This window comes from Cloeon dipterum, chromosome 2 (assembly GCF_949628265.1).
Source record: "Cloeon dipterum chromosome 2, ieCloDipt1.1, whole genome shotgun sequence".
NCBI classification, from domain to species: domain Eukaryota; kingdom Metazoa; phylum Arthropoda; class Insecta; order Ephemeroptera; family Baetidae; genus Cloeon; species Cloeon dipterum.
The window spans coordinates 32,285,785-32,310,568 of NC_088787.1; the positions used below are offsets into that span (position 1 = coordinate 32,285,785).

Below are 24,784 nucleotides of genomic sequence, written 5' to 3' on the forward strand. Positions count from 1 at the left end.
CCGGCAGAAATGTGTGAAACCCACAAAAAAGCACGCTTTACGCGCTCTAATTAGATTACTGGGAGATGAATGAAGTCTTTCTTGGAAGATATTGGCAGATTCTCACCAACCGTGTGTAGGGGTGGGGGAAAGCAATTAAGAGAGAACGCGCAAAAATTTCGGTTCTGCTTGAGTGGCGCCTGTTGCTCTCGCTTTCCGGGAAAATGGTACATGTGGCGAACTAATCGTTTGTGTAAACGCAACACGGTTGCTCAAAATGCGGACACAAACAAATGAGGGGAAAGCTGAAATTTGCATTGATTTTGCAAGTGAGTACGGCTGTGATATAATATCACAAAGGCACACAGGTTGATGGCATATGCTGTCGAGAAAATCCAACCAGAAAAACTAATTTTGAGCCACCACTGCTGGGCATTAACGACGCGCGTTTCGAAACACCGCCTCAGTCGTTGGACTGGTTCCATTTTTTTCTTCATTTCATTTTCATCCTAATCGGCTCCCTTCTCAAATAACCAGTTGGTAGAGAGAAAAAATCCTTTTCCCGGCTTTTTAGTAGACGTTATCCTTGTACAGCAGGTTCACGGAAAACACCCGCGCCAGATTTCGGCTCGCTCGGATCAAAGGATGCTTGCTGCTTTTGAGAGAGCGGATTCAATGCCCTGAGGCTGTGCAGCTGCCATAAATGCGGCTTCAAATCGCCTGGCCGGCTCTCGCGAATGAATTTCAAATCAATTCAAATTAAATGGGAAGCCGGCAAAAGTTCAAATCCGTCAGGGTTTTCGAGAGGAAAACTGAAATAAACGGACTCACCAGTGTGCGCCGCAGGAACGAAAAAGTTTCCAAAAAGGCATCGATCTCTCACACCTAACACTCACTACCAGTTTCGAAAGCACACTGACGGAGAGTGCGTGTCTGCAGGCCGCGAGCATGGAACTCTTAGTATGACGCCGTGCGAGCGGCCGGCACTCACTTTATATGACGTTCCTCTTATTTACCTGTTGTGCCCTTCTCTTATTGGCCGTGACTAGTGAAGATTTTCTGCGTGGTGGCGGCAACCCAACTTCTTCGCTGCTCCATTGGCGCTATCCGCACATCGGTGACGTCACTTTTTTATTTAAACAGGTTAAATTATTTCCAGCAATTTATTGCTGACCGGAGAGGAACCACATTTTCACCCAGTCTTGCGGCCGGCTCTGAGAGAACCCGTTTTCTCAGCCTAGAGATTTTCCTCCGAAAAAAATGGCTGCGAGCCGACTCGGTCTGGGTCTGCAGAATATAATGCGGGCAAATGATGCGAAAAGTGTCCACTCGTGTAGAAGTTTAAATTTATGGAGGAATCCGCCGGCGAACCAAATCAGAAAGAAAGGAATTTATCGCTGATTTTAATCATCAAAGTGTGCGATATTTTTTCAGATCTCCTATACGGTGACACGTTTTCCGCACTAATACGGACTAATATGGAATATTATCTTGTGAAAATAACTGGCTGAAGACGCTAACTTTGTTTACAGAAACTAACAGCCTATCAATAAATTAAACTGCGATTGCATCGCTGTAGATGTAGGAGAGAAATCTGGATTCGAAACGATTCATTTCATACACGAGAGAAATAAATTATACAAATAACGACTTTTCATTCCATTTAAGTAGATTTAATATAAATTTAGCTTGCGCTTTTGTAACCATTGCCTGGCTAAACGCAACATATTACTAATCTCTACTACACTGAAGGGATTTTGCTATGATCAAGCTTGACATTAAGTACCTTGTGTGGCAGCAAAAATATCAACTTTCGGTTCTTCATTGAATACAATATGGATTCCATGAGTCTAATTTAATTTCGATATTGTATTAAATTCCTGCTTAATTTTACGTTAAATTGTTCATTTAACATTTCGTGTATATAATATTTACTCACCGAATTATAGAATTCTGTTTGAAACCACTTTCTTGGTCTGGATATTTTCATCACAACCAGTTTTTTAATATTTATGTTAAATATGTTTTGATATTATTAAATTTGCTATTTAATATTTATACAAATACTCCCCCAAAAGAATCACGGCATTCATTTTTTTTATTTTTTAAGTTATAAAAAAGATGTATTCAAATAATGATGAATTTTGTGCAGTTATTTATTTGATCTGATGTGAAGGTCAGCTTATTGTTAGTTCAAAACTCCAAAGCTTCCCACTGACTAACCTTTTTTCGTTTTTACGTCTTTTCAGTCCAAGTAATTTTTAAATTAGTGAACTCTATTAAAAATAATCACTTCGGCTTCAGGCTTCAGATTTCACTATAGCTTGTTAAGAACCACTTTTTATTTTTAGATTATGAATCATGAAGCAGGAAGAGGAAGAGATGTTCAATACAACTGAAATAATGTATAATCTTTCCATTAATATTATATTGAACACTAGCTGAAAAGAAGATATTTTCACACTTCTCAGCATTAAAATTTTTTTGGATAAAAGTAGAAGTTGTCAACATTGATTTGTTCCAATCCAACATAAAATCAACCTGACAGGTTGGCTCTATTAAAAATTACCCGGGCAACCTAGAAAAAGTGGCTGGGCAGGTCGATCTCACCTGAGTCTGCTTAATCGTGCTATAAAAGCAATAGGGCGGTTTGAAGCGGCGTTGGTGCTCTCTCGCCCTCGACGCCGCGCATAATATGTATTTATTCGGCGGCCTTCGATTACGCGCTCTCTCAGATTACAGTCAGTGGCCCCCGCTTAGCACAAATGTACGCAGGCGAGCACAAAATAATAAAACGAACCGCAGGAGAAGTCGCGACTCTGCGGAGATTTAGTGCAATACTCTCGCACCGCGCCGACGGGAATTCTCTTCGCCACGCGGAGATGTGCGTAGGCGTAGTCGGCGCGCGATTTTTTGTAGCTATTGTCCAATGTCTTTTGTACGTGCACTTTCTGTGAAGAGGGTATACACGAGAATGATCTTCTAGCTAGCTCCAAGGTCAGTAAGTACATGGGGACTGCATTCCTCACAGGCGGCGGCAGATGCTGTTTTTTTGGATGGTCTTTTTGATATCTGATAAAAAAAGAATCGGCTTTCGAACTTCTTTTGTGAGTCTGCTCTGCCGTTCTGCATGGCAAATTTAATGCTGCAAATCAACCAATTTTATAAAACAAAATTGCTATTTTGTTTTATAAAATTTCGTAGTTAAGATCGTCCTAAATCTTAGAAAGGAATAATATGGTTGTTAATTCTTAAGAAATGTAACATGATTTTATAAATATGCTGTATTTTGTAGACTAGTTAATAAATTTACTCCTTACAAATAAAAATGGGAAATTTATCAAACTGCAAAATAATCGGAGAGTAGATTTAGATTTACAATTGAAAGCCAGGTTTTATACTCATTTTTATCGTCAAGGGTTGCGTCTCAGTCACAAAATATTCAATGCGTTTCAACCTATTGATGTTGATTTTACTATTTAGATTTTTTACTAAACTGCTGATTTCTTTAATAAAATAAAAGACGAAAAACCAACTCTTTTCTTTCCTCAGGGTTTGTGAATAAAATTAACAAAAATATTATTGAGCTATGCACAACATTTATTCTTCTCAAAACGACAGGTTTCTGCAATAGGCACTTTGAGCACATAAAATACACAGTTAAACATCGTATTGTTGTAGTTTATTTAATCCCATATTCGAGCTGCGAAAATGAAAGAGCAGTTGTTCTGCAACCTCAGCCAAACTCAACGTGCGACACAAGAAAATTGTTTTTTTGTGCTCCATGCAGACTACACTGCGTGTTATTAGGCAATGAAAAACAAACGCGTACTCAACAAGTGTGCAAGAGCTAAGTGCAACTTTTTATTTAAATATGGAATGAAGCGTGTATGTATTTATGTATTTTTATTCTTTGATGATTTTTTTGTGTTCGTTTCTTATCATTTTATCTTATAAAAAGAGATAATGCACTGCAGTTTACTCCCAAAAACATCCAACGTAAAGTATCACAGAAAATTACAGCAAACTTACCATGACAGGCGGATTTTTATTGATATTTAGTTACTTTCTGTTTGTTGTTGGTTGCATTGTTACATTACGAAACCTTCTGCGGCTGCACTTTTTTTTAAAGCATTTTGGTGCCGCTATATATAGATGACAACCGTTCCGTACGCTGTGTATTTTGTGAGTGTATGTATGTGTATGCTGCTATATCGCTAATTGATTTGAAGAAGCGCTGAAACAATGCAAAAAAAGCATCGATCTTCCGATTACTCATTTACTTTTGTCTAAATTAACTGTATCCTATTTATTATAAGATGAACTATTTTTACGCTACGACATTTCAGCAACGACTCCCTTTTTCTTTCACGGTTTTAAGTTATTTTTATACAAATGAAACCAACAGTAACCAAAATCTTTTACATTGTATATAGCTATTGAATAACCCTGGTGCAATTTTCTAAGGACGATCGATATAGTTTTCTTTATGAAGGCAAAACATACACCAATCCACTATTTATTTAATGCCGAACTAATAAATGTTTGAAAGGGATACCACCTGGAAAAGTGGTTAAGTATGGGTATAACGAATCAGTAACTAGAAAATCGGTGAACACACATTGCGCTCGTTTCGCCAGAAAGAATATATGTAATCGCATTTCCTTTGTTTTGTGGACACCATACAATAGTTTATTGCGCACTGCTAAACGAATTTGTTTTGAGCGGATGCTATTTCTAATCGCGAGCAGTTCGTATTTTAGAAAAATTCGTTGCTCACACGGCACTCCTTAAATTTTTTCCATCGCAACCAACGCTCCCGATCTCCTCCAAAAAAGCTAACCAACAAATCTGACGCGTACATATCTGTTGCAAAATATACTTATTTGATATTGCACTGAAATGCTTGCTTTTAGTACCATTTTGTAGGGCAACGCTGTTGATGGAACACGCAAATTTGTTTTTGTCGTGAAATTTGCTTAGGAGTGAACAACACAGATGCGTAACAACGGATTTCTAGTTAGAATAAGCCAAGCGTACGCTAGTTTTGGTTACTTATTATGGTTTTCGCCTCTGAATGAATGCTTTCAGTTTAGTCCCTTTCCAAGTCTTTCGATGCAATAATATGGTATAACTTCGTAACAAACTAATTTATACACCTTTGTGGGTGTAATTTTACAATCTTAAGAGCGATTTTCATTGCACGTTGACTATGCAAAGGAAGAGTAATATATTATTGGAAATATAACTCTATATTAACATATTATACACATATATAACAGCATGTTGTGCTATAACAATTATTCCTCCAAAAAAGTTGTATAAACACTGTTATTGCGATTACAATATTTAATAATCAGGTTCCTCTCGCCTCACAATAAACTGGAAATGCCGTGCATGACTAGTGAAAAAATCGTGAAAATTAAAATACCCCCGATTCGTCAAAGTCTTTTTTGTACATTTCATCATCAATTGCGAACGCAACCAAAAGTTTTGCCTTCTCCACGCAAAATTTTCACTCTGGATGGATTGCAAATAATTAATCGTTTGTTTAACCAATGAGGATGAAAACGGACTATTTGAATGATCAATACTGATTAATTCGTCTATACAATGATACGAGACAATGCCTGTGCACGCTGATGTGCCGTACTTTCTTGCTCCTAACACGCGATGAGAATCTAAAAATAAGCAATATGCATATATCGCAAACATGCCAGTAACATCACTATAGACAAAATATAATCTTGATGAATTTATTACGGGGGAGCTTTCTAGATATTAATGCCGTTTTTCACATTGTTGTTTGTTTTAACTTGATCAAGCCATTTTAATTTCGTGCGTCGCGAGTAGTTGGACGAAATTACCTTGTTCTCTTGAAAGTGGGAAAAACGCAATGTAGGATGAAAATATGACATTTAGGTTTAGTCTCCCTTTTCGATTCGATTTTTTGAGACAAAGTAAATTGCTCTTGAGAGAAAGTGGTGAAAATATGAGATGTGTTTCATAGTCAACTCTATATAAATACAGATTCCCTAATAAACCCCATAGGCTCCAGCAGAGCGTTGCGTCGAACAGTTGAATTGATCACATCAGGTGTTAGTACGCTTTCGCATCAACTCGACGGCCACGTCGTCCACAGAAATGAGCTTTTCAATAGGAATGCACGATAGCTCGCCCTCAACCCTGTCTGGATTGCGTCCAATCCACTGCTGCGATGATGTTTTTGGCGGACTGATAGCTTTTTCTTGTTCTTTTAGTGCCTCTTTCGCTCGGCGCTCTTTCAGTTTCAGCGAGAAAATAGCGACACTTCGAGCTCTCTTCAGCAAACTGCTCTTAACTCTGCTCTTTTTGGCGGCAAGATCTTCATTAGCCGGTACCACTGCCGACGTCGATGCGGCGGCAGACGACGAGGCCTCCACCCTCTCGGGCGTGGTAGGCTTCACGGGCGAGGGCGGCTTTGCGACTGCCATCGTCACCAGAGCTGCGTTCGCAGGGTCCAAGGATGCTCTGGGCCGCTCTGTGACGATCGAGGAAGGGTGCAGCAGCTCGTCTCTGCCGTTGATCTTTTCCAGGGTGCTGGCAGGTGCACTCGGTCGCCGAACTTCGGGCCCAGCAACCTCAGAAACAGCCGCTTGACCGCCGTTCTTCTCAGGGGAAAATCTGAATTTGGATCTCGGCTGCATCCAAGGAGGTGCCGACCTCAACAGGTCAGAATCTGAGGAAGCCGTGTCTTTGGCTAAAATGCAGTCGGTGCTGTGACGAATGGAGGTGCTCTCGTCACTGGACTCGCTGTTTGCCGAGCGATCTCGGCTTAGGCCCATTTGGCTTGAGTTACTCGATTTCCTTGATGCTGCCGTGTCCAGACCGAAACGCTTCACCCAATCTATACCCCCGTGTGGGCCGATGGTCAGGTGGTGATTAAGAATATGAGAGCTTAACGGTGGGAACGGCTCCCTAGTTTTATTTTTATCCTCGCCCAGCCACTCTCTGGATTTTGAGAAGCCTGGCGAAGATTTGTCAGATTTGTCATGATCAGATTCACTGGAATCGGTGTGACGGCCGGGAGACGGGGTTTCTGATTCGATTCTGGAGCTCATGCCTGTCTTTTCGTACATCTGGCTCGTCGAGAAAGATTGTGGTATGGATGGGATCGACAGAGTGGTTTCTGGAGGCGCTTTAGATTCGTCGGTTTCTTTTTCCTCGGGGACCTTCTCCTTTGCAGACTGCTCTTGATCTTCCTCGCTCGCAGGGGAAACTACAAACCTGTAGGAGAGCAATGAATATTTCAGGAATGCCCAGTACGCGTTATTAAATTTGATTCGTACCTTCCGATTACCAATCCTGGCTCAGAGGTGCTTGTTTCGTGCGAAGGGGTCGCTGTTGACGAGGCTCTCCTGCAAGCCTCTCTGCGAGAGAACTCGACCTTTGCCATTTCGGTGGCCACCCAAGAAGGCAAGTCGGGAATCGCGTATGATATTACAAAGCGGAGCGTCAACATTACGTGCTACAACAAATTGGCCCTGTTATTTAGCGCTCTCATTTAAAATAATTATTATTCACCTCTAGAATTACAATCAATAAGATTGTTTGTGTTGTTGACATTTCGGGAAACATTCGATGAACTTGACCAGAAAGACCTATCAGTGCGCAATTCACCAGGACAGCAATTATCCCCATCACTTCCATTGCATCCTAAATTCAGTCGATAAGTCGTAAAAGGTGGAGCAACAAACTTTGTGAACTCACCTGCCATGTTCCGATATTGGTAACGCGCTGTCCAAAAGGCCGTTGGAATATAAAACATAGTTTGAAGGCATCTGTGCGTATTTCAATCAAGTTATTGAGCATTGCACAGAGTCCAGCCATTGGGAAAGCGGACGAGAAAAGGACGACATAGCCAAACTGAATAAACATCTCTAGATGGTCCTCAAACGTTCCATCGTACTGTAGCAAATAGAAACTTTTTTCGTGAGAGTTGAGAGAGAGAAACGAAAATATATTTGCCTTGGACAGAGTTCCTTCTAGCTCGGCTTGACTCAAGTTCCGAGCTTTTTTGTCTGCCTCCTGCTTTGTCTCGGCCTCTGTTTTGCTATCTTCAGCGCCAGCAGATACCGCTTCTTCAGCTTGTGCTGGCGACGCAGTATTTTTGTCGCTAGGCTCCCCAACGTCTTTTTTGTCATCATCGGACGGACTTAATGCGCCAAACAGCTCAAAACTCAATTTAGCAAGACGGAATTGCTCCAGTAAATAGGGTAGAGCGCACTCTTTTATGTTTCCAATCACTTGGCGCGCAATGAGTAGAGCCGCCAGTTGCTGATAGATATTAAATATTTATTAGGCGGACGACAAGTATGTGAATAGCGAAAGCATCTTACCTCCTTTAGCTTTTCTTGGTCTTGCAAATAGAAAGCAATATAAAAGAGTGATAGAAATGAGTTCACGAACTGGAACTGCAACAAAATTGCATTGAATCTGTTAAGCCTTTCGTTTTGCCGTATGAAAACAAAATTGACGAAATAAGGAAATGTTAATATATAATAAACTAACTAATAAAGCGTGTGCGTCTGTGAGATCGTGTTTGTGTTCTGTTAAGATGTGTCTCGGCTAATATCTCTAAGGAGGTGACTAAAGCCACTTGCAAACACATCTCATGAGCTTGAGAATGAAGGGTTCTAAAGAGTATCGATCTTTATTACAGAAATTTATCTACGCCTCATTCAAGAAAGATTGATTTTCCGCCATTGTTCATAAATATTCACTCCTTTTCTCGAAGGCACGCACGCACAGACACACAACAAAATAAACTTGACGGCGTAAGGCCGCGTATATATATAAAACTATGTTGCGCTCAACCACAAGATATTTTTTACTATAAACGCAAGAAAATTTCACAACACTAACAGAGAGTGAAACGAGAGATCTTATTTTTACTGTACAAATTTGCGTTTTGCCAAAAGAAAGTATTTCAAGATCTCCAGTTCAAAAACTATTCAGCTAATCCACTATTAATAATAAAATCTTTATACACAAATAATTAAAATGAATTAAATAATAAATATTATTAATATTTGCCTGAAGCTCTCTAAATTTGTCATCTAATTGCTAAAGCACAAAATAAATTGTGCCATAACATTTTAGGAAATTTAACGAAATTTTAAGGAAATGGAATCTAATTACAGGTGTGTTGCTAAGCATATGGAGAGGTATGCGGTGCAAAAATTATAAATTAAATGTTGGCTGGATGTTATACCACTTCCATGCAGAACACTCATCATGCTCTGACATCAAACACCAAAACCAGCATAGATGAGTTACTTATTCAGATACAAACCAATGCTACTTTGACGATAAGATGGTTTTCATACTTGGTCTCAAGTCTGTAGTTTTCTGAGAGCGAATTGGAAAGAAAATTTGTAAAACGACATTCTCAAAGAAAGTTTGTATTTGAAAAAAAAACCTATATTAAAAGTAAGCCAAACACAAATGGTTTCAATTTCCCCGACAGTAAATGCACGGTTTTCATGTCTATAAATGTTCTCTTAAAAAGGGCTCTTTATACACATATCACCGATTAAAAACGCAAACATTTCATATGGAAATCGATTCAAAAATGCACGACGATGCAGTCGATTCGTTTGGTTAAATGACTGCGCAAAATAAGAGTTTCACGCCATGAACATTAGGAAATAAATCCACAATATATATATTACAGGAAACACTCAAAAACAGAAACCGGGGAACAGCAGATGGGGTGCGCACAAATTTTTATGAATTTTTTTAGAGGTTCAATTTTACTGACCATTACTAGCTTAATAACTAGATGATTTTGATATTTTTCCTCGAGCCTATAATTTTCTGCAACAAAATATACCCCCTCTAATAAGTAATACAGCAAAAAGGTTAAAAAATATTGTATTTAATTTTGTCAATTGTTTTTGCCAGAGAGTGGATTAATTTTTTCACATAAATCAACAGCGGTTTGCAAACGGAATGATTTACTCACCACAGTCGTTCAACCACAGAGCCACTTTGTAGTAACACTCATCCATCACTGTGATAGTGCAAGCGAGCAGAATTTTCGGAATGTAGCTCAGCCAGAAGGGATAACCCTTGGCTAATAGCTTTGAATCCCACCATTCCTGAAAAGAAAAGAGCTTACAATCGGCGCAGGAGCTGTTGTTTGGCCAACAAACCTGTAACTCGAGAATGACAAACATGACAATAAATACCACAGCCAAACACAATGCGATGATTGGGATGCTGATGAAGTAACGGAACACGTGTCGTTTCCACGCTGGGTAATGCGGCTCCTGCCTGCCCGTGACTGGACTCTTCTCTAGTGTCCCCTTTAAACAAAATTTATATTTTAACTGACGGTAAAGTTTAGTATTGTTTCCCTTCACGTTGCTGGGTTTGAGTTTTCGGGACTTTTCCGCCAGGACTCTTCATTCTCGCTTAAATGAATTGATCAAAATAATTTAACTCTGTGAAAACAAAGGAAAAGAAAAAATTCCAGTGATTGAATTATACGCAATAAATTTTTTTTTTATTATTGCATAAAAAATGTGCAAATAAAATGAAAACGTTACTGGCTTCTTTCAATTTGTATTCGAATGTTCCTTTGTAATATCCTTGGAACAGAACTTAAAGCAGAATATAGAAACTCTGATATCTTGTATAAAAAAGATACGTTAATCCGAATTTTAGCCAAATTTAATGCAAATTTCGCGGATGGCTACTAAGCTATTAATGGCAAAAATTTTGCAAACAGGCCAATAAACACAGTAAAAACAACAACCCCGCTGGGCAAAGTTGTATGGCTCGCTGCCAGAGAGGGACAAGAGTAAATCTGCGGAATCGGGCCGTTTTTGCCCAGACAGCAACAAACTGCCGTTCCCGACTCACTTATACACGCTCTCAGTGTAATTGAGAAAACGTCGTTATTTGCGGTCATTCGCAGTAGGCCTAAAAAAGAACTCGAGAGCAAAAAGATCTCACCGTGTAAAGAGGCCGTGGCTCGACCAGCAACTCGTCCCTTTGGTCAAGGGTTCCCCAGCGGTAGGCCAGCTCGGCACTGTACCGCTTCCACGTCTCCAGGTACACTGTTGCCCAGATTACGTTGAACAGTGAGAAAATCACAAATCCAATGTCTTCTTTCTTCTGATCACCACCACAGATAAACACCTGTGCGGCAAATTCAATTCCAGACTCATTATTATCATTTTGGTGACAGCTGCTGGTGCTGGTTTAAATTGTTGATTGCTGCCTTTATTTAAATAATGTTGTCACGCGCAGTACAGAAAATGCATACATATTCAATTCTCGGAAGGGGAACACGGTGCACTTTAATCAATTCGTCCTGGTCCCGGCAAAATTGCGTAACTTTCAACAACCAAACGAGAATTTCCTTATTGCAACAAAAGGTCAACAATCAATTCGACAATGTAAATTTGGGTGTTTGTTGAGCGTTGCGCAATTTTGCCGGGACCAGGACGAATTTATCTAGCGCAACAGTTATGTACTATTTTATAGGCATTGTTGTCAACTGAAATCTAAAAGGCTAATAGACACTTACCCAGAAAAGCAATCCCACGACTGCCGGCACTATTAGAGCAGTATTGTAGTGTCCAAGCCACGCAAAGTACATGGCAATCTTCACGCCAAAGTATTCACAGATCCGATCTGGCGAACAGATTGAAAAAGTTGTTGAAATATTTTTACATGATTCTGAGAAACATTTTTCATTTTAAGCAACCAGTTTATTGAGGTAATTTTTCACTTCTTCAATATCTCAACATGAGATCAGTTAAATCTTGTCATGCAGCTTGCTTTTTAAATTAGAGGAGGTATATTATTTTGCGCGAGTGAGTTATAAAAAGTTTTATTTCGTAGTGACACGCGTTTTTTCTCGCAGCTTCTCACGACTTGACAAATGGGGCGTTTTAAGTAACGACACTTAATGCGGGTCCTGCGCGTATTTCTTTTAACTATGGCACAGGATCAGTGTTGTAAGAACATTCAAAAGTGCTGGGGCAACAAACACGCGAGTGTCTATTTTGAACAGAGCTTACCAAGCGGTTGTCTTTTAAAGATGGCTCGAACCCAGGATTTTCGAAGGCGTTTCAAGGACTCAGTTTCGTGCAGAGGAAAGACTTCAGAGATGATTCCAGCAGAAATACACTTAGGCACTGAAACAATTTATTCAGAAAAAAAAATGAAAAAAACTGAAAGAATGCTTGGGAAAGTCGTCCAAAGCAAGTCTTTTCTTATAAAATCATATTGAAGTAAATATTCAGCAGATTAATATTTCTTGATTTTGATCATTGAGTATTTAGCAAATGCATTAATTCACAATCAGTGTGAATCGTAGTGGAAAATCTGTTTTCACCAATGGCTTGGCCCTCGATGAGCCGAAGTCCAGCCACCTCGTCACCGGAAGTGGCACGCAGCATCTGCAGAAGGTTGAGCACCAGCCACTGACGCTCCTGGCTCGAGAAAAACGAGCTTGACTCTTCTATCCCTTCGAAAATGTGTGACTCGTGCTGCACGAACTCCTTCTGACCGCCGCCGTATGATCCCTTCACCTTCTTAGGCAAGTGCAACTCCTCAGCCGACTTTAGTAACCTGAACAATCACGATTGCGGAGTGCATTTTCGTTAGAAAACTTTTAACACAGACGGTAGCCTAGCGGGAATGTGCGCCTATAAAATGGGGATTGGGGATCACCATAAATTGCAATACTCCCCTTGTGACACTTTATAGGCTAGACGAGGAATAAAAGTGGCTCAGAATTCGGGGTTGGCTCCATCAAGTTGTGAAAACTAATGGTGGAGTTGGGCGAAAAAGCACGTGACGTAGGAATTATCCTGATTAGATATACGGTGAATAAAAAATAAGTTGACACGACCACAAATTATATAAGCACGGAATTGGCTGGGGTAGCCGTGTTTACATAATGACAATAAAGAAATCTATACAGTGTAAAATAACAATAGTCATGGAAGTAACAAATTATAAAAAGCAAATAACTGAACGCGACAAGCGGGGAATTTCCAAACGCGTAAATCAAAATCGATTTTGGCACCACTTCTTAAAATAAATAATATCACGCAATCAACGCTGCAATAATTGCACCACAAGAGCTGTTCGCATAGAGGGGAATATTTTGTCACGCCACTTTCGAAAATATTTAATGCCACGTATTTCAAACGAATTTACTTCGTTTTCCAGTTTTATAGATGATAGCCCCCAGCTTTTGGAATCCACTTTATTTTCGAATGCAAAAAAGAAATTCTCTGTTCACAGATCTGGTACTCACAGAGGAGGCGTTGCTGTCAAATAAAAGCCGTATCTGTCGGTGGAAGCGTGGTGTTTGACGTGCACCACCAAGCCAGGGGTGCTTGACCGCAGGCGCTGCAGCAGCCACATCAGGGTAATGTCCGATGCACCTGGCGGAAAGGTCATAACCACGTCGCAATCCTGAAAAACACACTCTTGTCATCAATACCCCGCGGCGGGCACAAAGTCGATGCGAGAGATGAGTGTTGCTATAATAAATTAACGTTTTTCGTACCTGTGTGGGCACCGACTGCAGCCACAACCTGCGCGGCGTCATTAGATGACCTGAGCATGGTATTTTCTGGCGAAGCAGCTTGCTTGCTGGAACACGAGCCAAAAGCAAATGTCACAGATCGTTTAAAATGCAATACTATTTGACTTAAAATTAAATTTTCTTTGCACTTCTTCAAAGCGTCCTCCCAACACGGATCAGATCGAGCAATATAAAAATGTAGCCCCCCTATTTATCTGGCGGTCTCTTTCATGTCCAACTTGAAACAAGCAAAGGTCACAAGAGGACTACACTCTTGTCGTCTGGTGTCAAAATAATATCACCCGCCACTTTTTGATGTTTGCTGGCCTCAGTGACCTTAGCTAGGCAAATCTTGAGCAAGCAAAGTTCACCCCGTCAAGAAGTAGCGATAAATTCCTCCCCTCGCGTAACAGATTTCTTTGTTTAGTGCTCCTTTGAGAGCCGTCCAACTCACTCAGTCAGCTCCTCTCTGCTAGCCAACCCTTTTGTTTCGCGTAAAAACAATGTGGCTAATATTTACAACTGAGTAAAGAGCCGGAATTAAAAAGCGGGAGACAATAAGCGCGCGGGTTTTTCAGGCTTGTGTATGCGCACGGTCGAAGTTGGTTGCTAGCCGCTCAAAAGGGTAGTTGACCCGCACGGTGCGAATGCCGCACGTGTTGCATTCCACGCTTTTAGGAGGGGACTAATTTGAGTAAATTTAAATACTATATTTAAAAGTGATTTTTTTTAGCAAACAAGCCAAAATAGGAAAGAAGCCGAATGCGATGCTTCAGTTCAGAGGCGAGGCCAGGCTCTGCAATCGATTTTGGCAAATCTCTCATGGAGCAAAATTTCAGCTATTATATTTAACTTGGCAATTGAATCCTTGCCACGACGGTCGGCGTGCAGTGCATTGTGCGAAATAAGAGGTGTATTGATCTGTGAAATAATGTAACTACACCACTCCATGAAGAGCTCTACGATAGTGTGGCGCGATATATATATATGTTGTATATTATACTCGGCCTCGAGATGTGCGCATTTAAAGAAAAGGCGCACATATAACGCGCACTGCTTAACTCCTACCAACCCCTACTCACGCCAAACTGTGCTTAATCAATTGCTCAATTAGAAATTTCGGAAATAGCATATCGGGGAAACGGCCGGCCGAGAAGGACCCTGAGACAGGGTCACGAGGGGTGACCTTTCGCCGACCTGCACCCTATTAACGGTGTGTGAATGAAAGGGGGTGTGGTTGCACTTTTGAAAGATTGCATCTCTGTGTCTGATTTCGAGCAGACCAGTTGCTCGCGTACGTCCTCGCGCGTTCGAAACCTTCTCGGGCGGCCGATCGATAGAAAACCCCGCGGGCCCCCGAACCCTGGCACACGCCGCACACATGCAGTTAGCGATCAGGCTGGCTGCGTTTCCACCCCCGACATACTGACCCGCTGATATTGTGTTCGAAGCACGCGACAAAACTTTACGTCGACGGAAGGGCGATTGAAAATCGATATTCTCCTCGCTTTCTGGGGTCTCGGCGGAGGTGGCGGCGCCGGTCTCGGCGCCCTGCTTCGCTCCATCGCCAGGTTCCATGCTGAGGGTCGGCCGATCGGCGGCAGATTAGCCGAGCCGCGGCTACGTCGGCCGAGTCGCCATTCGCACCCGGAGCTGCCTATTTTCTCGGTTGGCCCGTGGTGCCACCGTCGTCTGCGCCAGCACCAAACCCAAATCAACCCCTTGCGCCGGACGAGGTGCGCAACCGCCGCCAGCCTCTCGCTCTCGCCACTTCGAGGCCCATAATCTTCGGGGCCTGATCAAACCTCTTGACTTTCTTTTGTTAGCCCGCCTCGTTGCCGCTCTGCTAATTAGTCAGTTGAACAGGTGCACCGATCAGTGCTTGTTAATAGAGGGGTGCTCAATTTCACGGCCGAGACCGCCGACCAACGCTGTCGCCCCGCGTAGCTGTGGTTGTAAAATATGTGCAATTTGAGAAGACTTTATTGTTAACAGAATGTGGCAAGCTCCAACGAGCTCTTTAAAATATATTCACTTAGCAATACGTATTTGGAGGCATTAAAAATTACTTCGCAGTTAAAAAGTTTTAATCATTATATGTATAAGAGTTAAAATATTTCATAGTTCCTAAGGCGGCTGAAGTGAGGTTTCATTCCTCTAGACACCACACAATCAAACCTACGGAACGGAACAAAAAGGATTAAAAAATTCAATACCGTTGATTCCGGTTGAAAAATCAAATGTTTACGAGGAGAAATTTTACTAACCCACGGCACTTAACGAAATTTTCATGGCTTTAAGGAGAGGTTTCGATAAAAAAATCAGGAATTTGTTGGACTTATTTTACGTCCTGAAGTTAACATATTTTGATTTAAGCTTTTCTAAAAACAGTCATTTTTAGCAAAGAATAGAGGGACAGCAAAATGTCGCTTTAAATTTTCGTTTAACGCGTCCATGTAGCTTCTTCTGCTTTTCATGCCTTCAATCATGTGATTTTCAATATTAGTAATAATGTTTTAAAATCATGTACAATAAGCAAAGATACAAAAAAAATCCCGCAATGGTTGTTCTATCTATACAAGAGGTTTTAAAATCATTAGTTGAGCGGCTATTGAATAACAGCGAAAAGAAAAATTCCCCGCACTGTACAGTATAACCTCTGATTGGACCCATCAGACCTCATCAGCAGTATTTTAATTATTTGCAAAAAAAGCCATTAATCCACTTACTAAAGAATTAACTGCTGAGACTTCTAAATCACACTTACGTCCATTGAAAACAATTAACTGCATTTATTGCTGAGCGCACATTAAAAAAGAGCGAGCAAGTGATGAACTCTTGTGAAACCCGCCACTCACCCTTCCAGCTACAAAACTCCCTCTTTAAAATTGAAACCCTAAATAAATTCTTGATTTTTTACTTCATTTTTTCAACAAGTTAAAGTGGAATGATACTGGGCAAAAATTGAAAATTATTTAAAATGTTTGATGCCTTAAACAATTGACCGATAAACAATTTGTTCAACAATTTGCGATAATAAAAAAATAACCTTCCTACAATAAAAATTCAAATTTTGCCAATTTTCTTCAAAATTTACAGTGCTCGAACGTATTTTCTTGGCACAATCCGATTCCTCTCGTCGAGATCTGACAACGGTGTATGCCACTTATTGGGGAAACTCTTGGTTTTGAAATTAAATTGGATTTCAAGCAAGGAGACAGCCATTGCCATTTGAAAAGCATGGTAACTTTCCAGCCAATTTTCTCAAAAAATTACAGCGCTCCTAAAGGTCAATTTAGGCTTTAACTGAATCCTAAGGGATGAGTTTATGCATTGGCAACAAGCATTTTCCAGGCTTTTCCAGTATCATTCCTCTTTAAATTCTGCTATTTATCACGAAAATATCTGTCGTATTTTTTTCGTCAAATGAGATCCAAGTCATTATAAAAAAATTTCTGCTTTATTTTGTATTTTTTTTTTACATTCTTGCCCGACACACATTGTTAGCATTTCTGCGTCATGAGAAATCTGTGAAAATAACCTACGTGTGGGCAACATTATATTTCCTCCTCGTTTTACTGAAATGGCAAACGCGTTGAATAAATTATGATTTGGAAGCCAGCCACGGATTTACCTTGCATTTCCTAATGGAATAAATCAACACAGAGGTGTACAGTATGATTTGCGTTTGAAGGATTAAACAATGATGTTTATTGCATCATTCTGCAAGGGAGTGTGTACAAACAGCTTCACCTACCAGTACTTTTCACTCCCACGCTCCTCGTCGGTCAATGTGCGCATCAGGATTGAAAATCATAAATATTTAAAATACAAAAACAGCTTATATACTGTGTTACTTGGTTTATTTAAAATGAAACACTAATTGGAAAGAAAATCCCCTGGCGTTAAATAGCTATTATGTGCTTGTGCCCAAGGGGATCGTTTTCATGTCAAAAATTACTATAAAATATATTTGTATGATTAATTTTTACGGTGCAAAAATTTATTTAGGATTTATTTTTCCAGTATCAGCGGTAAAATTTACGTTTTAAATTAAATCAAGCCAAGTCGTTTTTTAATTATAACATAGTGTCTTGAAAATAATTAATTTTATTAGATATTTAATATATAAATACAAAAAATTATATTATATTTCCTGAAATTCAAATTTGGTTGAAAAATATGCCACTTTTCTGATTTTTACCACTGGCAATTATTATTTTTTATTCACATTTAACATTTTGAAAATACATGTGCCGTTCACTGTTGCATTTATTTTATCATTTATTATAGTGGGTTGTAAATAACATCAATTAATACAGCATGAAAACCAGCTTGAAGCTACTGCGATGATAAAAGCTCAACACAAATTCTGTGTCCAGCAAAAAGCTGTTATAATAAAATACATAAAAAGACCAAAGACCCAAGAACACGCTGCTCCAATCGTCTCACTGAATAAAAAATGTTGAATGTGAATTGGGGAGCGCTCGTTGAATTCAGCAAACCCAGTAAAAGTCTCCAACGACGACTGGATGAGTGTCCCCCTCCCTCTACCTCTTTGGTATGGCTTGTTGTGTGGGTGATCAAGAGAATTGCAAAAGTGCAAGCAAAACACGATAAAATTGCAGTTAAATTCTTAAGACTCAACCGTCAATTTAGAAGAAAAACTTTTCAGCTGTACGCCATCTAAAGTTTTGTGGCAAATTTCAGTTTGCTAATGGTTGAACTTTGGTCTGTTTTGTGGCATAAAGGTGTCATTGGCCGCAGTTGAATGCTGGCCTACGTGCTGCAAAATTTCACCGCCGCCGCTGTAGGTGAGCGCCAAGCAAAAATCTGCCTCCAAATCAAAACTACCGGTGTGGGGAGATTTATAAGTGGTGGGGGCTTGGCAAAATCAAGTGGCGGCGGCATTGACTAGAGTGTTGCTGATGAAGCAAAAATCGTTTTCAATACTCAAAAGCTCAATAAACGTGATCCCCATTCATTGCTCAAGTTACTGCAACCAAATTTCAGGAACCTCTATGTAAAACGGCTATAGAAACACTGCATTTAATACCAGATTAATTTTTATTAAGAAACGCCCAAAATTAAAATTCAGACAGAAACAAAATATAAATTATCAAGAAATGAACTCTGCGTTGCAATGTAATAATGCAATTAAACGTTCAAGGTTAGAGATTGACCATCAACCTTAAAACTTCTCGGCATGTTAGCAGCGGCTACATCGAAAATGGAGGAAACCAGCTTGCATAGGTCTTCGTGCGCCACATCAACCCCTTTGGGATTCTCCAGCTGAACCGACACTGTCTTGTTCTTGCACTTAACATCCACAAAACTAAACGATTGACAATTTTAATATTTTTCAGTCATAAAAGGAAATTATGCAAACCTGCAGATAGGTCCAGTTACTGGATTCAGTTTTGGCGGAGCACTGTCTCTGAGTGACGCCACTAAAATGGTTTTGCTAGATAGAGAGTTAACTGATCCAGCCAACAGCTCCTTTCCACCTTCGAATACCTTGAATTTTCTACCATTTAATTGGAAGATTCTGTCAATCTAACAAAATAAAAGAATAATTGTTTACAGCGCAAACAAACAAACACAAAATGATCAAACCTCATTCAAAAAGCCTTCAAAAGTGATTGGGTTTGCGCCTTGTGGATTCTCCAAGAAGATGGTGCCTTCTTGCCTTTGCCCTTTAACAGTTTCACTAAGGACAACGTTGACAAACCTAGAATTTTTTTGTTAAAAATATACTTTACGCGCACATCATAACTTTACTTGCAAACAGGATTTCTTTGCTTAGAAGTCTTTGGCGGGGAAGTCTCTTTCTGTGGAGAGACTCTTTTCACATCTCCCACGACAGCAATGTACAGTTCAGACCCCATCAACTGGAAAAATAAAAACCTTGAAGAAAATAATAAACATGATTTTATAGACTTACCTGTTGTTTTTCATCCATGATGAGGTTGGCGTTAGTAAGTTGTGCTTTAGGCTTGATGGGCATTTTCACCGTATTTTCAATGAAGTTGAGGTAAGACTGAATGATGCGTTCCAGTTCACTATCCTTAGGTGTGACGCCATAGAAAATTGTGACCTGGTCGGTTGGCACCAGTCCTGCCTTCTTCCTCAGCTTCTGCATGCGGTTGATCACCTCCCTAGCCATTCCTTCTTCAACCATGGACTGGTCAGCTTTCAAATCAAGCAGGACAATGATCTGAAATGTTGATTTCATTGAAAAAAGTGACATAATTATAATAACTTGAAATATCTACCTGTCCAGAAGAATGGGCCTCATATTGCTTGTTGACACCCGCAGTTGATGATCCACTGAATGTGAACATCACTCTGATGTCTTCTGGGCTGAGCGTGTGCCCAAGAATATCGATGGTACCAGTATTCAGGAACTGCTGAATCTCAGAGTCTTTCAAATCCTAAAATAAATCAAGCCAATGCAATGATACTTTTAACTGACGATGAGCAAATATGCACATAAAGTCAGAAATTTTGAATTAAATTATCTCACTTGCTTAGGATGAATAATTTAATTTTAAATATGATCGCCATTCAAATAAAATAATCAAATATTTGAAGCAGCTATTTTACCTTAATAGCTTGGGAAACAGCTTTGAAAGATCCCTTGAGCCGCGAACCGAGAGTTTTGTGGTCTGGTTCAGCCCTCATGACCACTCCATAACTCTCTTTGTCACTGGTGACGGTCAAATTGCGAACATTGAGCTCCTCCAAGATGTACTGTTGCTGTGCCCTGACGTCGTTCAGTGTCTGCTGGTCTTTGCTAATGACAACGATCTCGGGCAGAGGATACTGCGTGCAGAGTGAAATCATTAAAATCAATGCTGCATGTCCTTCTGACGAATTTTTACCTTCATTGGCTGAGAGTGCTTGTCTCTGATGACCCTGCCGAGTTCGATGACCGACTGCATGTTGGCGACCGAGCGCTCGATGTCTTTGTCGATGAGGTCAAGCTGCGGCTCAGGCATCATGACGTAGTGCACGCAGTCTTGAGGGTTAGGCATCAGGTGCTTCAGGTTTTGGTACATGAGCTCAGTCAAGAATGGAGTGAAGGGCGCCATCACACACGTCATCGAGTACAGAACTTTGAAGAGAGTGCTCAGTGCTTGATTGCAGTCTGCGTCGCCACCTTCACCCTGCACATGAATGACTTTTGTAGACAAATTTAGAGAAATTCATGGAGAACAATTAGGAAAATGGGAGGAAATTATTTTTTTTGTATTCAAAATATACAGGCTAATCGAGTGATAAATTATATTTTGTCACTAGCATTAAGATTATTTAAAACGTATTTTTTTATGCAATGTGATTAATGTGACTCGCTTTAAAATTTCACATTTATTTAATGACTTGTTTTGGGGAAATAAACCAAATGAATAAGAATACTACTAGTATACAAATAATAGCATTTTAGGAAAATAATTACCTTCAGCCTCTTTCGGTTCATCCTCACATACCAGTTAGTAAGGTTTTCAATGAACTGGACAAGTCTTGGCACCACAGTGTAGAGCCGGTAAGCAGCCATTTCTTGCTTGACAAACTCTAGCAAGGATTGGGTGAAAGACAGAACCCATTTGTCCATGGTGTTGGCCAGCACGCTCAAAGTCTCCTCTTTGTATTGGAAGGCTGATCCTGAATCCATTTGAAGCCTCTCCACGTTTTGGACAAAGAATCGGTATGCATTGTACCAAGGCAGGAAGACATCCTTCAAAATGTCTCGCACGCCATCCTCCTTGAAGCGCAAGTTTTCCGCTCTCACTACAGGGGAGTTGATCAAATACAGACGGAGAGCATCAGCGCCGTATTTATGCACGACCTGAAAAGGGAAATTCATGGTTAAGTTGGAAACTTGATTTTATTTATTTCTTTACATAGAACACCAAAGATCTATAGAAGTTTTTTGTCTTGAATGCTAAATAACTGTACTAAAATAATGATAGGAAAAACAAGCTTCAGCATACATAGTGGTACCATTATTTACAGTATTTTATGGTCTTTACTTACGGTAACAATTTGACTGATTTGACTGAGGGTACAGAAAGACATGACCTTTGCGGTTTTGTTATGTCTCCCAAAATTTATCTTTTGCCTTGGATTTTGAATTTACCTCCATGGGATCAGGATAGTTCTTCTTACTCTTTGACATCTTCTGTCCATCAGCGGCCAAAACAAGGCCATTGGCAATGAGGTTTTTGAATGGTGCTTTGTTGAACAGAGCAGTGGAAATTACAAGCAGAGTGTAGAACCTTGCAAATGAAATAAATTAACAACTGAACCACTAAAGAAATAGGATTACATACCAGCCACGCGTTTGGTCAATTCCCTCGGCAATGAAGTCAGCAGGGAAACTTTCATCAAATACCTTTCGGTTTTCAAAAGGATAGTGGGACTGTGCGTAAGGCATTGAGCCAGATTCAAACCAGCAATCAAACACTTCAGTCACCCTTTTGAGCGGAGCGTGGCCAGGTCGCTTTGAAGGGATTGTAATGTGATCGATGCTGCAAATTTGCAAATAATTAATTGTCTTGAATTAATGTTCGCGAAAACACACCTTTCCCTGTGAAGATCCACGACCTTTTGACCTGAGAGGGCACACAGCTCTTCAATGCTGCCAACGCAGACCACTTCCTGCATGTCATCAGAAACCCAGAGAGGAATCGGAGTTCCCCAATACCGGTTGCGGCTCACAGCCCAGTCACGAGCGTCTTTCAACCAGTTGGCGAACCGCTTCTCCTTGACAAAATCAGGCACCCTGAAAATAACGCAACAGATTCAGATAATATTTTATTTTTGTTTAAGTCGATATTTACATTGGTGACTTTTTCGTCAACATTCATAATTAATATACAAGCAGTTTGAGAGTTTAAACGGTTCTGATAGATCATGTCAAATTACATAGAATAGTTTGTAGCTTTGTCACTGTCACTATCAGACAGAAGCATTAATATTTTAATAGCGATTTTATACCAAATTGAAAAAAAAAACTAATTGCAAAATATTTCAACAGAATTTTATCCAGCTTTTAAAAAGAAATCATGTAGAGGTTTGATTTTAGTTTTCTGCAAGTAGTTAACTCCGTTCTGCTTGGACACTTTTATCAGTAAAGCAAAACTTAAAATATTGTTCACAAAGCGCAAGATGAAACAATCTTAGTTTGCTTCCATTAATGAACTGGCCAGAACCTAAAGAATATTTTTTAGCAGTTTTAATGTTACTTACCAGTAAGTGCTTTGGTTGCTTTCAAGAAGTTTCTGGCTCATTTGCTCAACTCGAATAAACCATGAAGGCACGGCTTTGTAAATGAGAGGAGTTTCAGAGCGCCAGCAGAAGGGGTAGCTGTGGTTGACCGTTCCAGCTGTGACCAGTCGGCCGTTCTCCTTCAACATCTTGATGATGTACTTGTCGGCCTCCTTCACGTAGATTCCTTCAAAGTCCTTGACGGGCGCGGTGAACTTGCCACTGGCGTCCACTGGGCAAATGATGTCCTGCTCTTTGCTGATGACGCCAGCAGCCAGGCAAACCCTGTAATCGTCCTCGCCAAAGTATGGAGCTTGGTGGACAATGCCAGTACCAGACTCTTCAGTGACGTATCCGTCGTTGAGAACTTGGAAAGCTCCTTTCTCTTGCAGCTAAGATAAAGAAAAAAATATAAATGAAAAATATCAATTTTCACCAATGTGGCCAGGAACATTGCAAAATAAACCAACTTACATGAGCAAAGTAATCAAAAATTGGCTTGTATTTCTTGCCCTTCAGTTCCTTGCCCAGCATCGAGCCAATCACTTCATAGAGATCAGGCGACTTGAAAAGAGCCTCAACTCTAGACTCCATGATGATGTAAATTTTACCAGTTGATTTTTCTGCAAGAAAATATATAATTTATTTGAATATTAAATTTAAACATATGACAAACCTTTGGCCTTGACATATTTCAATTCAGGGTTGACGCAAAGGGCCATATTGCTGGGCAATGTCCACGGAGTGGTTGTCCACGCAACTAGTGCCACATCAGGCTCATCGAGCAAAGGGAAGTTTACAACAACTGAAATGAGCGTTTATTAATGACTTGTCATTCCTACATGAGTTAAAGTGGTGCGAACCTGCAGGGTCCTGGACTTCTTTGTAGTTCTGACCAGACTCAAAATTTGACAAAGGAGTGTTGCAGGCCGTGGAGTAGGGCATCACCTTGACACCTCGGTAAACCAGTCCTTTCGTGTAGAGCGTGTTGAAAACCCACCAAACGCTCTCCATAAAGCTCGGGTACAAAGTTTTGTAATCATTTCTGAAATCTGATGGAGGGATTTTTTGGAGGAACATTGCTGGTGTTTAAATTTGTTTACCAATCCAACGCCCAAGCCGGCTAATGACCGTCTCCCAGTCAGATGAGTATCTCATCACAATCTTCCGGCACTCATTGTTATACGCTGCGATGCCCATTTTGGCCACGTCCTCAGGGCCTTTGATCCCCAACAGCTTGTCGATTTCAAATTCCTGTCAATTTGAATTAATTGTAAGAAAATGCTTTTATTACATCATCCTACAGAAGTTACTTACAACTGGCAAGCCGTGGCAATCCCATCCGAAACGTCTTTGGACGTGAAATCCCTTCTGATGAGCATACCGAGTGACAATGTCTTTGATTGTACCAGCCAGGATGTGGCCATAATGCGGCAGGCCAGTAGCAAAGGGCGGACCGTCGTAGAATGTGTACCTAGGCTTGCCCTTTGATTGCTTCAGGCATGTCTGAAATGCATCAATCTTCTTCCACAGCTCCAAAACAATTTCCTCCTCTTTAGGGAAGTCAATTTTTTCGGGCACTGCTTGCACCATTTTAGCTGCTACCTCCTAAACGAGAGCAAAATTCGTAAAATTACATATCTTAAAAAAAACACTATTTCACGACAGGAAAGTAGCAACAATAATGTGTTGTAAGCGTTGTATGATAGATATGTACCATAGATACAAAATCTCTAGAATTAATAATTTATTTCGGTATATTTTACCTGACAACTGAATTAAAATTTCGCGTTGCTCTCGAAATGCAGCAACTGAGTTTATTCTCGCAGAATTCTGCGAACCGTCCGATCGTCCGTACGGCTGATAAAAGCAGCAAAAATAATTCCAAATCAGATACAGTCTAGGTCCACACACCGCACCATGTGTGTGCTATGATGTGGT

General features: G+C 40.3%; 2 protein-coding genes and 1 long non-coding RNA gene across 6 annotated transcripts in view; 1 reads left to right on the top strand and 2 right to left on the bottom strand.

The window, feature by feature from the left end:
- The window catches only part of LOC135936764 (uncharacterized), a 20,949-nt gene extending 7,521 nt beyond the window's left edge, over positions 1-13,428 (top strand). Inside the window, exon 3 of the long non-coding RNA XR_010574385.1 lies at positions 13,288-13,428. This is a non-coding gene — a long non-coding RNA (uncharacterized LOC135936764). The remainder of the gene's footprint in view (positions 1-13,287) is intronic.
- wwk (white walker) lies at positions 3,557-15,151 on the bottom strand. Of its 4 annotated transcripts, none has more exons than XM_065479698.1 (16): positions 15,004-15,151; positions 13,556-13,641; positions 13,301-13,461; positions 12,371-12,606; positions 12,054-12,170; positions 11,558-11,664; positions 10,981-11,166; positions 10,176-10,328; positions 9,986-10,121; positions 9,314-9,369; positions 8,358-8,432; positions 7,987-8,295; positions 7,729-7,926; positions 7,543-7,674; positions 7,308-7,486; positions 3,557-7,245 (listed from the first exon to the last, which is right to left on the bottom strand). In XM_065479698.1, the coding sequence occupies exons 1-16, from the start codon at positions 15,149-15,151 to the stop codon at positions 6,072-6,074; spliced, it is 3,453 nt and encodes a 1,150-aa protein (XP_065335770.1). In that variant the 3' UTR covers positions 3,557-6,071. The 4 variants fall into 4 exon arrangements, with proteins under 4 accessions (XP_065335770.1, XP_065335771.1, XP_065335768.1 ...); XM_065479699.1 differs by lacking the exon at positions 9,314-9,369 and adding an exon at positions 9,782-9,837; XM_065479696.1 differs by having other exon boundaries at positions 7,729-8,295.
- A 3,470-nt stretch (positions 15,152-18,621) lies between these two features.
- Positions 18,622-24,766, bottom strand: IleRS (Isoleucyl-tRNA synthetase). Its single transcript, XM_065477352.1, has 19 exons — positions 24,610-24,766; positions 24,161-24,451; positions 23,947-24,097; positions 23,707-23,895; positions 23,520-23,648; positions 23,318-23,466; positions 22,826-23,235; positions 22,158-22,358; positions 21,907-22,104; positions 21,714-21,852; positions 21,033-21,422; positions 20,458-20,742; positions 20,180-20,398; positions 19,849-20,007; positions 19,518-19,790; positions 19,355-19,464; positions 19,190-19,304; positions 18,963-19,129; positions 18,622-18,908 (listed from the first exon to the last, which is right to left on the bottom strand). The coding sequence occupies exons 2-19, from the start codon at positions 24,434-24,436 to the stop codon at positions 18,731-18,733; spliced, it is 3,738 nt and encodes a 1,245-aa protein (XP_065333424.1). The 5' UTR covers positions 24,437-24,451; positions 24,610-24,766; the 3' UTR covers positions 18,622-18,730.
- Positions 24,767-24,784: the final 18 nt, after the last annotated feature.